The sequence below is a fragment of the Dermacentor andersoni genome, chromosome 7 (genome assembly GCF_023375885.2).
Source record: "Dermacentor andersoni chromosome 7, qqDerAnde1_hic_scaffold, whole genome shotgun sequence".
NCBI lineage: Eukaryota > Metazoa > Arthropoda > Arachnida > Ixodida > Ixodidae > Dermacentor > Dermacentor andersoni.
In genome coordinates this window covers 134957764-134970948 of record NC_092820.1, presented here as the reverse complement: position 1 = coordinate 134970948, position 13185 = coordinate 134957764, and the positions used below count along the sequence as shown (strand labels likewise).

Below are 13185 nucleotides of genomic sequence, written 5' to 3'. Positions count from 1 at the left end.
AAGAAACTTCGTCGCATGAAAATGCTGACCGAGCGAAGACGCCTCGTGGAAAGGTCATTTTTTTATAATAGGGTCTGAAGGTCACCAAGCACCCCCTGCACACCGCTAAAGACCACCCACGCACAATGCACACACACACAAGCACATGTATACACAATCAATAAGTGATAGTTAAAGAGCAAGTAAATATGAACACGCCGCATGCAGCAACTTTCACTGGAAACTTTCACGTTTTTATTGTATGTAGTCATCATCATGTAGAAGCACTTCACCAAACTTCGAAATAATGAAATTGCTTGGAGGTGAAATGTAATTATATGACGGAACGTGTAAGTGGCTGCAAAGTCTCTGGGATATGGGAAAACGTAAAGTGAAATTTGCACACAGCTTCGCAGAGCCGACTAGAAAGAAAATATGCACTGAAGCTGTTGCCCGCGCGCCGTAAAATAAATGTAGTTCTCATGGTAGTTCCAGATCCTTCCACAAATCCATAACATCTGACCCATTAGTCGTTTTGGCAATCCATGCTTTCATATCCTCCATCTGCTCGTTCGTGAAATGAGCTTTCCAGTCTCCAACGATGCCCTTGCGAATGAACCCATCATCATCGTGTAATGGCTCCTCGTGAGCGAGCATTTCCCTGTAAACCTCCATTGATTTGATAGCCCTGTCTGGACTCAAGTTCAGCAAGTCTTTTACAATCGTACGCATCTGGTCGTTGAAAATGCCCTGCATATTCTTGAGGCTCGACGCGTCGATTACCTTGCGCAATAAGGCAGCATCCTCGCGAAGCTTCTTCCCGTACTGCTCACCCATAAAGTCGGCAATCTTGAGTGTCCAGAAGTTTGTGTCTTTCTTCAATTGCTCATAGGTGAAGAACAAAACGTTTGGGTCATTACGGTGCGCGTACCAGGAGAGCAAGTGGTCAAAGTAGTCTCCGAAGCAGGTTTTACCCTCAAGGAATAGTTTGCAATACTTGGCGAAAGAGATGTCAACTTTCTTGGGTGTCATGCCCTTCATGTGATAGTAGAACGACACGCAGACGTCATACGGGTTGCGGGTGACGTAGATGTACTTCGCTTGAGGAGAGTAAGGCTGCATATTGAAAGGGAGGTGAGTCTTCAACAGACCCGGTCTGGGCATCCTGTCTGCCGCTTCAGCGCCCATCATTTCCATGAAAGGGGATGCTAACATGAAGTCCACAACTGTTTTTGGTGGATGGCCGTCAGATAGTATGCTGAGGATGAGGTACTGCGTCCACGTTGTGCCACACTTTGGGTACGTTACGATGAAGATGTCATCCTGCCGTGGCTTGTATGCTAGTGTGGAGCGGATTAAGTCTTCATGAAAGAACTTGTGCATCCATAAGCCATTCACGTCCCTGTATTGGTTGATATCCATGACGGCAATGCTTGCTTACCTGTCTTATTGATTAATGGAGCGGCACCTGTAAATAAAGGAGCAGACATTATTTGGGGCTTTGGGAATTGCTTAAACTAGAAAGTACGATTCACGAGAACACAGCGCAAGACAGCGGATGCGTGTATCATTCATGAAATGGTTTTATATGGAAGTACATCTATTGCGAAATTTACTGATATGCGAATAAAATAAAAAGAAATTATTTAAAGTGGAGAATTTTTTGTAATACATGCATTCATTTCATGTCTTGATAGGTAGTGTTACTTTAGGATGCGTTTGGCTATAGTGTACTGAGTATGTGACCATGGTGTTGTATTGTGGTGCTATATGTTAATTATTTTTCTTTGCTTCATTACACATGAAGCGATAGAAAACTGCAATGCGTGTTCCGTTAGAATCTCCATTTTTTTGCTGCCTACAGTAAATTAAAATGCGTAGTACAACTCAGTGAGAAGATAATTGTCACTAGAGTCGGACGATTTTGACCCAGTCATAAATATTTTCTTAGACACAATGTAGCATACGTTCGAAGCAATAAGACCACAAAAAGTTAAGTGCCACATTACTTTTTGGACTAATCGGAATTCATCGACCGGAAGACGCTTTCCTTGAAAGGGCGCCCCACATTGTACAATAGGAAATTTTGTTTGTGAAGTTGGGGCAAAAAATAACCTCCCAGTGAGCGTTTTGTAGCATGAATTTCAAAGCGTTGACATGTGGTAGAGATGGAAGACAATTTTTCTTAAAGCGGTGAGCCGAGGCAGCGCGCGGAGGCTTTCTTTAATTACCTCGACCAGTGGTCTCTACTAGCGTTTGCGGCGGGCATCGATATGCTACTTTGCAAACAAGATGAGCACCATGAGAAATACGTAGCACATGGGTCTGCTTTGATGCCAAACTGGGCGAGGAGCTTTTTAATGCTTTGGCGCGTAAGGTCACCGCGTTCTAACACAACGTGCTTAAGTGCCCTCTAGGAACACGGCATTTTCGAAAGCAAGGTGAGCCTTCTGCTGAAGTCTCCTTAAGCCCGTCACCCATCAGCAAACGGCGACTTTAGGATTACTCTTAAAAGGTCACACATTGATCTGTGTATTGGTACTAAGAGCATGCATGGCTGAGTGAGTGGACATTCATATGTTTAATCTAGTATAGATTCAATATTTCTGACTTTGTTGTGCCACGTGGTAGCGTTAGAGGATCTCGGTTAGGTGCGCCAGTTTTAACGCTCTATCATATTTACTCCATGACGTGCTAAAGAAAAACAAAACGATTGAGAATTAAGCGGTGAGCGTTCGCTAGACTATAGATCTGATTCTGGCTTACACCACTTACGTTCTTGGTGACCTCTATACGCTAAAAAAATTGCTGTTCATATTCTCTAGTGGCGCACACAGTTCTGTAAACAAGAGAATAACAGACAATGTCTTCCATTTCAAAAGCTAGTGTATAGCCTTGATGGCAAAATATTGTTTCACGAATGCCAGAAAGTAACGATTGGAATGTGTATGCAAACTCGCAAATAGCTAATATTACGCAATAATACACAACTTTCAGCCGTTCAACTCCCATTTTGTTTCTCCAAAACCCCTTTCAGTCACTCTAGCAGGCCCGGAAGGGCAAGTGTGTGGAATATAGTCTCAATTTTACGCGCTTCCCTTTCATCCCAAAACAGAATGTTCGGTAGTCCCATTTCGAATGACGTTGAAGACGGCATGCACTGAGACTGCCTACTTGAAACCACTAGAAGTCAACTACCTTGACCAACGCTCTTTAGCTATTTGACCATAATGACATGGTGCGTCAAAGCAGTGCACTAAAGATCAGATCAGTGCGCGAATGTCAAGTTCAATGTCTGAGGTGCTAAGATGTCGCCTAGCGCCAAACTTTTCATATAACGTGCTACAGGCTGCCACAAACACAAGTAAACCTAATATTTACCTTAGAGGGCCACGCCACTTATGAAAAAATCTCCGTAAGAGATTTTGATGCGTCCTATCGGACACGCGATAGGAAGGGTCACTCTAACCTTTGCATCGAAGTGATTTATATTCTGAATCGTTATCTCTTGTACCACTAGGTGCATCATGTCGTATAGCTGAGCGGAATAAGGTCGAAAGGGAAGGAAGTGGAAAGATCAGACGCTCACGTGAGCGTCTCTCCAGCGCTCATAATTTCTTTCCGCCGTTATTACGCTCAGCAACCGGAACCCAACCTAATTTCTTTTCGTTTAAGAAACAAGGTCCCTCTTAAGATGATAAAAAATGCTATCTATCATATGAATGTGTCCGTATTGAAAACGTGGTTTTGCAGGCAGTCAGTTTTCTGCCTGAGTGGCACTTTCATCAGCGTTTGGGATAATGTTATAATTATTATTGTTATTAAAAAGTAAAGTCGTGTGCACCTTTTACGAAAACGCTCGCGCATTGTTGCTATTTCGGAAAGTTGGTTGACCAGCGAAATTTCCTCTTCAAAGCTCTTGACATCACGCTACAACGAGTTCCGCAGCAATCGGGACTTCATTTGATCTAAAAAGAAGGATGGTGGCCTAATGATTGCTGTAGCCAGTTCGCTGAGACAACTGCCTCTGTGTCAGCCCTGAGGCAGAGCTCCTCCAGTGGCACAAATGAATCCCCTTGCTTTGCCTGCTGCATGGAAGTCAACCCGCCTTGTGCCTCTGCTCAAACCAGGTAAATCCCCCCTAGACGTGGTATCTTATCGTCCCATTGCTCTGGCCACTTGTCTAGGAAAGGTGATGGAGAGGATGGTGCTGACGCGTCTAGAGTGGTATCTAGAACACTACAGGTTATACCCTGACGCTATGGCAGGCCTTCGATGCGGACGCTCTTCTGTAGACAACGTCATCGACCTTGTCTCTCTGTTCAGCACGAAAAAAGCCTAAGGAGGCTGTCAGCGGCAATGTTCCTGGATGTTAAAGGCGCTTATGATAGCGTAACCCATCGAGCCATCCTGGACGCTTTGGGCAATGTCGGCCTCGGCGGCCTTGTTTTTCGGTGGATATTCAGCTTCTTGAAGGACAGGTCATTCTTTGTGCAAACAGAGGATGGTGCGTCATCACAACACAACACCTACCATGGCGTACCACAAGGCGGAGTCCTGAGCCCCACTCTATTTAACCTCGTGCTCATAGACCTGGTTCACACCCTTCCGCAATCCGTCCATGTGTCGATCTATGCAGACGATATATGCATTTGGTCATCAGGAGCGACGCGTCCCCAGATGCGCGCCAGACTTGCAAAAGCGGCCACACTAACATCAGGTTATCTTCGAGCGCGAGGCCTGGAGGTGTCCTCCGAGAAGTGCTCTATGGTCGCTTTCACGCGCAAAGCAATGAAACCGTACGTTGTCAGAATTAATGGACATCCGATTGCCTACGAGAAAACACACCGCTTTCTAGGAGTGATAATAGATCGAGACCTCTCCTGGAGTCCACATATCTCATACCTAAAAAGGAAATTACTCATGATAACCCACGTGCTCAGATTTCTTGCGGGAAAGTCGTGGGGTGCCTCTGTGAGTGCGATGCTCCAACTCTATAACGCACTGTTCCTCAGTCTCCTGCGCTATAGCTTACCTGTACTGGGTGGCACCAGTAAGACCAACCTCCATGCCCTCCAGTCTGTACAAGCTCAAGCTCTACGAATTTGCCTTGGACTTCCCAGATGTGCATCCACGGCAGCAACAATAGCCATCGCGCATGACTACCCTATCGATACGTATCTTCAAGTCGGCGCTTTAAGGATGCATATCCGGCACTTCGTGCGACTTCCATCGCATCATCTCGCCTCCCTTCCTGCCGCTCGACCTCGTTAAGCGTTTAGCAGGATTAGTGCCTCTAACCACGGAACTTTACCATCAAACTTCACGCCTGCAGCACGACCATCTCTACCGCTGTGGTGCCTCCATCCACTCCAGGCTCTTGTTATTCCCGGTATCAAAAAGAAAACGGAGATGTCATCTTTCGCCCTCAAACAAACCGTGCTCTCATTCCTACATGACAAACACAAAGAACGCATCCACGTTTACACGGATGGTTCTGTCTCCTCTAATAGTTCAGCTGGAGCAGTGGTAATTCCCGCAGAGTCTGTCACCCTCAAGTTCAAGACGTCTCACATTACATCATCGACGGCTGCAGAACTCGCAGCTATCCGTGCTTCTCTAGAGTTTATTTGTAACAAATCGTCACTGTCATGGTCCCTCTTATGTCACTGGAAGGCAGCTCTCCAGTGTCTGATGTTCCCTTTCAACCACGGACCAAATATGCAACTAGTGCCAGACATCCGACTACTCCACCATCACGCAATCAACAAGGGGCACAACATCATGTACCAGCGGATACCGGGTCACTGCGGAATTTCGGGCAATCACAGTGCGGATGATGCCGCCCGATCAACCCGCGATGGTGCCCACGTTATAACAATACCGCTGTCACGAACAGACGCAGCCACAAATCTTCGCTCCCTCGCCCGCGAGCTTACGCAGAATCTGTGGAACACCAATGAGTTCAGCAACGCACGTCTCCACAGATTGGATCCATGTCTGCAACTCCGTCTACCACCAGGGTTACCACGAGCGGAAGCAACACTTCTGTGCCGCCTGTGGCTCGGCGTGGCATTCACGAACTCCTATTCATTCCGCATTGGAATGGCCGACAGCCCTACTTGCGACACCTGCGGCTGCGAGGAGACGATTGAGCACCTCCTTTGTGACTGTCCCAGCTACAAAGTGCCAAGAACAGTGCTCATGACCGCGCTCGAAAAACTGGACAATCGCCCCTTTACAGAGGAAAAAGCTCTAGGACACTGGTCCAGACGAGCTTCGGCACTCAAGGCCTTAAGGGCTTTGCTGAAGTTTTTATGGACATGCGAATTGTGCGATCGCCTTTGAGTGTTGTATCGCGTACTATCGCGTTACTGCGTGAATTTTCCGATTTCTCTTTTTTTTCTCCTCTTCTTCTTCTTTCTCCTTTTATTCCCTTTACCCCTTTCCCCAGCACAGGGTAGCCAGCCGGTATTTACACTGGCTAACCTCCCTGTCTTTCCTCCTCTTTGTCTCTGCTCCTTCTCCTTGCTTTGCCTAAAAGCATGGGTATTATGTTAGTCTGTGTGATGTCTTCTTTACCATTGATTCACTAGTTACAGGGCAATCTAGTGTTGATTACCTTGTAGATCACTTTATGGAGCTGGCTTTGAACAGTATGCGCTAATAGATTCTCCAGTACAGATCTAAATTCTCTAAATATACCCGCTGGTTCTCATGTGAGCTTATAGCTGCCGTAAAGTATAAAAATTGTGCCTAACAAAAATCCAGATGTAGTAAGCCTAATGAGCGGCGAAAAGAACTCCACTTTCAGGTATTCTCTGCAAGTGTCTTTATAGAAGGGATCACGACATACATATTGCATTCTTGGAAAGAGTGCCTCCGACCGGTCGGCGAAATTTTGGAAGCATATCCGCAAGTGCTCAAGCAAACTTCGACAGCGTTTTGGCCTGCTTGACTCTAGCGGAGTAGAAGTTCAAGAAGTCGCGAAATATTTTTCTGCCCATTACTCATTCTTATCCAAAGCTTTAAAGCTGGTGTCATTGAGCACTACACGGTGGTTCCTAGATTTAGTGCTGTATCGTTTGATGTAAAGCTCATCAGGGAATGCTTTAAACGCTTGAAGCCTTTCTTATCCTACAGCCATGATGGCGCCACCTCCGCAGTTCTCAAAGCTTACAGCAATATATTTGACGCAATATTGGCATCAATATCTAATAACTCTTCGAATGCTTCCACGTTCCCTCACACGTGGAAAACTGCTCGTGTTCTTGTGCATTTAAGTCTGGCTGTAAATTCTATGTCCCGAATTATCACCCAATTTATCTTCTTCGTGCTACGTCAAAGATTTTTGGGCTTTGTCTTCGCAACATATTGCCTTTAACTGCGTAGAACTCATTGATCCCCACTTAGAATGGATTTATCACCGGCCGCTCCACTATCAGAAATCTCGCAAGCCTGATGGCACAGATCTCGGCACCGGTACTTCGAAGGCTGAAAGTTGACTCCATTCACTGCGACTTCTGTAAAGCTTTTGATTTAGTCATCCACTCACTGCGTTTGATCAAGCTTATGAACTTTGCTGTTGCCTCTTCAATTGTCAATCTCTTGTGCAGTTGTCTTCCTTATTTGTCATGTTAAAGTGGTCACCTTCGTTTGACATGCGAACTAGCGGCGTTAATCAATATTAGGATGACTCCTGTTTTTGATTTTTGTTAATGACATTAGTTCTCCTATTCGAAATTTTTCTACGCCGATGACATCAATATTTTTAAGGAAATTCAAATTGTTGATAAGTATCGCATCCTGCCGCCTGACGTGTTTTCTTATTCTAAATGGTGCAAAGACAATAACCTCGCGTTGAATAGTGCTCACACCAAACTCATAACTTTCAGATGCAAAACAGCTTGATTTTATTTTTCTTGTGTAGATAATGTACTATTGTCTATGATTTGTGAAGTAAATGATGTCGCTGTACTTTTTATACAACCTCCCACTTTTATGCCTACACTAAACGCGTTGCAATGCGCGGTATGTGCTATCTTGTCTGTTTGCAGACTATCGAGGAAATCTGATTCTCCCAAACTATTTTACAAGCTGTACAGGATCAGATAATCAAACGCGTCGGTCGTCTGCAATGGCAATTCTAGATCCTGCAGTGGCATAGATCGGGTACAGGAAAAGTTTTTAGGCATATATCATCACCGCTTCGCTAACACGGATGCTGGAGCTTGTTCTGGCACTGTTGAATTATTGCCGTTGCCTTACCTCACTACCGACGTAATCGCGCTGACCTTATGTTTCTTTTCATACTACTTCATGATATCATCACTTCAACCGAACCCCTAAGTTGTGTCAGTCTTCGTATTCCATGCAAGACCACCAGGGAACATAAACCTTTCCATATTTTGCCTGTCATCACCAACACTCAACCATCCACTGAATATTAAGTGTTTATGACGCTTATTTTCATGATCTCGATATGTTTCATAAGTCGCTGTCATTGTTTCTTTCGGAGTTTTGGGCTGTTCTGTGAGAATTTTACACACTGCTAAAATGTCCCTATCATCCTTTTTGTTTTGTATTTACATTGCGCTTTGTTGTATGCACACTGTTCTTTTCAAAATTGCTCTTTTCAGTCATTGTGTTTTATTACTTATAGTTCCCTAAAGTCTTTTATTTTTGTTTTAATTAAGCCTGCGCCAGCACTCAGACCTTGAGGTTGTTTGTGGGCAGGGTAAATAAATGAGTCATTGACTTTTACCTGTTATTATTGTCATTACTATTGTTATTATTATCATCACTGTTGTTCTTATTTGTGAAAACACAAGTATACTGGACAGAAATGAAAAGGGGCGACGAGCAATAAGGCAAATACCTTCGAGAGGGGCACTACACCTGCCTTCGTTTTAGGAAGGAGAGAAGAGAAACAAGTTAAGGATAGGCAGAAGACAATTAGGCTGATTACTTAAACCCACAGAGATGCCTTGAGGAGCGCACCACACGAATTAATATATCTTACGTTCTTTATGACAGGTATCCGCAGGTTGGTCTATATAGAAAGACCCTCGCTACATTCAATGTAGTCGCTGAAGCGAGGAAATATTTACGCGCCAAGATAAATGAGGAGCCCGTTTAGGGAACATGCGCTACATTACGCCTTTAGGAAACGCCAAGCATCACCTGTCATGGCACATTGTGTATTGCGAAGGAAGTACACGGTCAGCGTTTCCTTCTTTAAAAAAATAAATCTTCTTCTGAAGTTGTTGTGAAAGTCATTGGTCATGGGAACATACGAAAAAAAAACTAAACTGCCTGTTTACGGCTCCATGCCACAATGGGATTTGTTTGGCTCGAATCGTTCCACCTAACGGGCAATAACTGGGACCTTTAAATCATTGAAGGTAGCCGTAAGGCGTCCATATGCAGGAATTGTTTCCAGACTATAACCTTCACGAATCCTTATGTATTTTGCAAAGTGCAAAGTCACAGATCTGTTGATTTGCAGTCGCTCTGATTGTCACTCTAACCAAAGGCCTTAATAGAGTTCATAGAGTCCTGTACGTCCCATGAAATTAAATTTCTGCATGCGCGTCTGTATATTGTACAAATGCTTACGTAAAAAATAAATTGACTTCTGCGTAGCTGCATGTTCTTTTGCAAGAAAGGTTCGTTTCTTGCACATTCTACCATCTCACAAAAGCAGCTCAACAGGAAACATAACAATGTCCCATCGTGCGGCAATCGCTTGCCTAGAAGATGGCTGCACGCTAGCCTGGATGCATAAATTTGTAGTTTCCACAATAAGTATATCGTACGAGTCGACATGGCACTCACATCTATTCTTAAATGTGAAATTACAAGATGTCTGCGGAAATTCGTCAGAACTAGTCGTGTGCTCCCAGTTCAGTGATAATTCGCCAGAAAACTGCAGTTTACCCTAGCGTGTAGATAATAGCCATTTCTGCATAGACATAACTAATATATGCCGCCGTACGGCTGAGGCCTTATATAATATACTTGTTCCTATAAGGAAACACCAGTGGTTAACTCGAGAGCATTCACTCGCTTTGTTTCCGATAACACTTCCAAAACACTCCCATCAGTAGGGTAAGGCCTGGCATGTCGTGGCGCCTAAGTCAACTTCCTCCCGCATTTGTGTGTAATCTTCGTCCGACTTCGCAAACATTTCCAATCCTAATTACTGTTTCCTATTGGACGGCCACCTTGGCAGATATGCCCAACGTAAACATTGGCGCGCAAGCGCTCCTACAAAAACATTCAGCGCATGAACGGTTAGGGAAATGCGGTATTTGGTGTTTCTGGAAGGAAGGATGCCCATTAAACGGCCTGTGCACAAAACAGACATTATTGGTAACGTAGCTTTACGAATATCGCAAACGAAAGAGATGGCACGCTCCTTACCTGGCAGACGGCGACTATCGACAAAGGAGTTGTAGCTGGGTCAGCTCAGACAACCTGTTGAAATACTGTGAAGCAAAGAGCGCTTTTCGCGGTCTGCTAATCGAACTACTGTAGAAACTGCGCAAGGCACACCAGCTGCTCAGCACGGGGGCGCCGAGAAGCGCGCCTTCTAGCCAACTAAGATAGCTCAACGGAATCGCTCGTCCGCTGGTGCGAGGGTTGAGGGCACGTGGCAACGTAGAGAGCGAAGGCTGAACGAGTGACGCGATGGAAACTTGACCCTGCCGCTCAAGGACGCGGCCAACGGCGCAGGTCGCACAGCGTGAGTGGAGGGAACGTGCGAATATGCATTTGGCACTCATTCAGCTTGTGTTGAGCCATCCGGCCGTCGAGAGGGTTGCTCCGTGAAAGTTGCTTCATCTGAACGCACAGTGATCTCGCAATTGTTGACAAAGAAGTATCCACAGCCGATGCGCTCGCCACATGTATTCTGACGGCTTACATATGCAATGCCACCTGTCTTTGAGGTTAATCATACTGCAATAGGGATATTTGCAATTGATTCTGGAATTCATATTCCAGTTTTATCCATATATTTCTTTTTTATTTCCTCTGTGTCCTGAGGCAGCTGGCCTACTGCACCAGCGCGGGCTGTGCTGTTCTGTACACGTATGCGAAGGCATGGAAATAATATACATATATATTTTAAATAAGCCGTTCTTGTGTCATCCATCGTCGTCAATTTCATTGCGCTGTTCTCTTAAGCGTCAGTTTTACTAATTTTACAGCTGGTAATGCCGGGCAGTTTGAGCAAGAAAGATGGCGTCGTGCACTGAGAACCAACAGCGTGTTGCGCTCTCTACGCACCACTGCAGAAACATCGGACAGCAGAAAAGTTCATGCCACGTGTTTCGGTTTCTTCTAGGGTAAAAGGCCCAAAGCAATAGTTGCATATCTCTAGAAGGACGAACATCGAACATTTCTTGCGGGCTGTAAGCCTGGCTTTGACGAATCGACATGTGTGCACGCATTATCACCAGAAAAAAATGGTAATCTAAATACGCATCGAAATTTTTGTTGAAAGGCTAACTGCATGGGTGACAGTATCCACCTAAACTGATGATCAGAAAAACTAAACTGATGTGTGAACATTTAAAGAAATAAGAGTACCACATCAAAAATATATATAAGCAGAATAATACTCCTTTCTACAATCAAATAAGCCTACAGACAAGCCACTGCCCACGGGTCCTTCAAAACACGCTGCTGCAATTACAGTGCGGAAACCGTACGCGAAACCATATACGGTGCCCATGGGCAAATTCGCATACAATTGCAACGGTAAAAAATTTACATAGGCAACCTATGATTTAGGCGGCAGAATAACGATACGCAGTGGTGCAGCTTAAAGAAAGTAACATATATTCTCAAGTTTTCCTTAGAAAAATCACGATCTCAGGAGGAGGCATGTCGTAGAGTTGGACTCCTAAGTATTGTATGACCACATGGTTTTCTGTACCCTGCAGGTTACCTTAAATGAGCGAGCATTTCTGCACTTCGACACTAGCTGAAGCAGAAGGGCCGAAGCACACGATTTTTCCCGACCCTGCACATCCCAGCGTAGTCTGGTAGACGGTGTTGGCATGGCATGCGGAATGACTAGCCAAGATACGAACGGGCCTGTTAAGATTAGGGCGCTTTCGATCGTCGTCGAAAGATAGTGGTCGCTTTCCCGCGCGCGGTTAGTGGGCAAATAAGACGAACTCACCACCCTCGTTATCGGCATTCCGCCGCAGCGCAGATCGACACAAGAGCATTGAGGTTATCGATAAACGCGCAGCAAACAGCCGGCCACAGGTCAGCACGTTGTCTATCAAGTATTTGCCATTCATAAAGCTCACAAGAACGACGGGGGCTCTCTTCTAAAGACAGATGGTGGCTGCCCCGCAGCCAATATTTTTCACGTTGGCCTTCTGTTGAGAGGCACGTTCTTTTGTTTTTATTGGCACCACGAAGCATTGGTTTTGCGAAAAACAAGAGCCATTTGGTGGTTTGTCAAGCTCACTAAACGCCCGTTGGAGCTGTAGTATTAATTAATAAAGTTTATTTCTCGTCCTTGACAGCTATATAGCAGGTTCGTGCTTTTAAAAGAAAGTAAGCGGTTACATGCAGAAGCCCTTGCGATGCATCTGCGATTTCGCCAATATGTGGTGGTGTTATGGTTGCTAGAAGGGGAAGCACTAGTGACCGCGCAGAGCATTGCGGCAGATCACGCCAGCGGCGCCGACGCTATCGTGGCGACTTAGATCGACCTGCTCGCTGTAGGATCTGGAGACGATCCTACCGCTGTTACCAGTTGTAGTAAGTTGTAAGCTTCAAACAGCGCACTCACACTGTACTTTGGCTTCTATTTCGTGGTTTTCTTTATTTATGAGCATATGCAGCCTTCTTAGTGATATCTTTCGAGTGCCAAGTGCAACCAACTGGAATGAGTCGATTTGTTGTCAGCCCATAAACTATGTTCAACATGCGTGTGTGTTTTATTTTGCAGAAGGTGAAGCAGTACTCTAACCGGTATTTTGTGTTTTAATCAATTTCTGCAGTTCAGCATATGGGCTACGCTGTTCCACCCTGTTTACTTCTTTGGTTAAGCAGACGTCCACAGGCATCTCAGAACCACGCGGCCAAAGGTGAGCTCTCAAGCACTCGATAGGCTCGAATAGGGGGGGGGGTGACAAGCATGTATGTAATATTAAAGAAGCGCTCTCTCTCATAGCGGGA

General features: G+C 45.1%; 1 protein-coding gene across 1 annotated transcript; it reads right to left on the bottom strand.

The window, feature by feature from the left end:
- Window positions 1–211: 211 nt before the first annotated feature.
- On the bottom strand, window positions 212–10597 carry LOC126534582 (amine sulfotransferase-like). Its single transcript, XM_050181850.3, has 2 exons — window positions 10405–10597; window positions 212–1447 (listed from the first exon to the last, which is right to left on the bottom strand). The coding sequence occupies exon 2, from the start codon at window positions 1399–1401 to the stop codon at window positions 460–462; it is 942 nt and encodes a 313-aa protein (XP_050037807.1). The 5' UTR covers window positions 1402–1447; window positions 10405–10597; the 3' UTR covers window positions 212–459.
- Between the last annotated feature and the right edge of the window lie 2588 nt (window positions 10598–13185).

Excerpts from the sequence above, each read along its gene's own strand:
- LOC126534582 (XM_050181850.3), bottom strand. The coding sequence starts at position 1,401 with ATGGATATCAACCAATACAGGGACGTGAATGGCTTATGGATGCACAAG.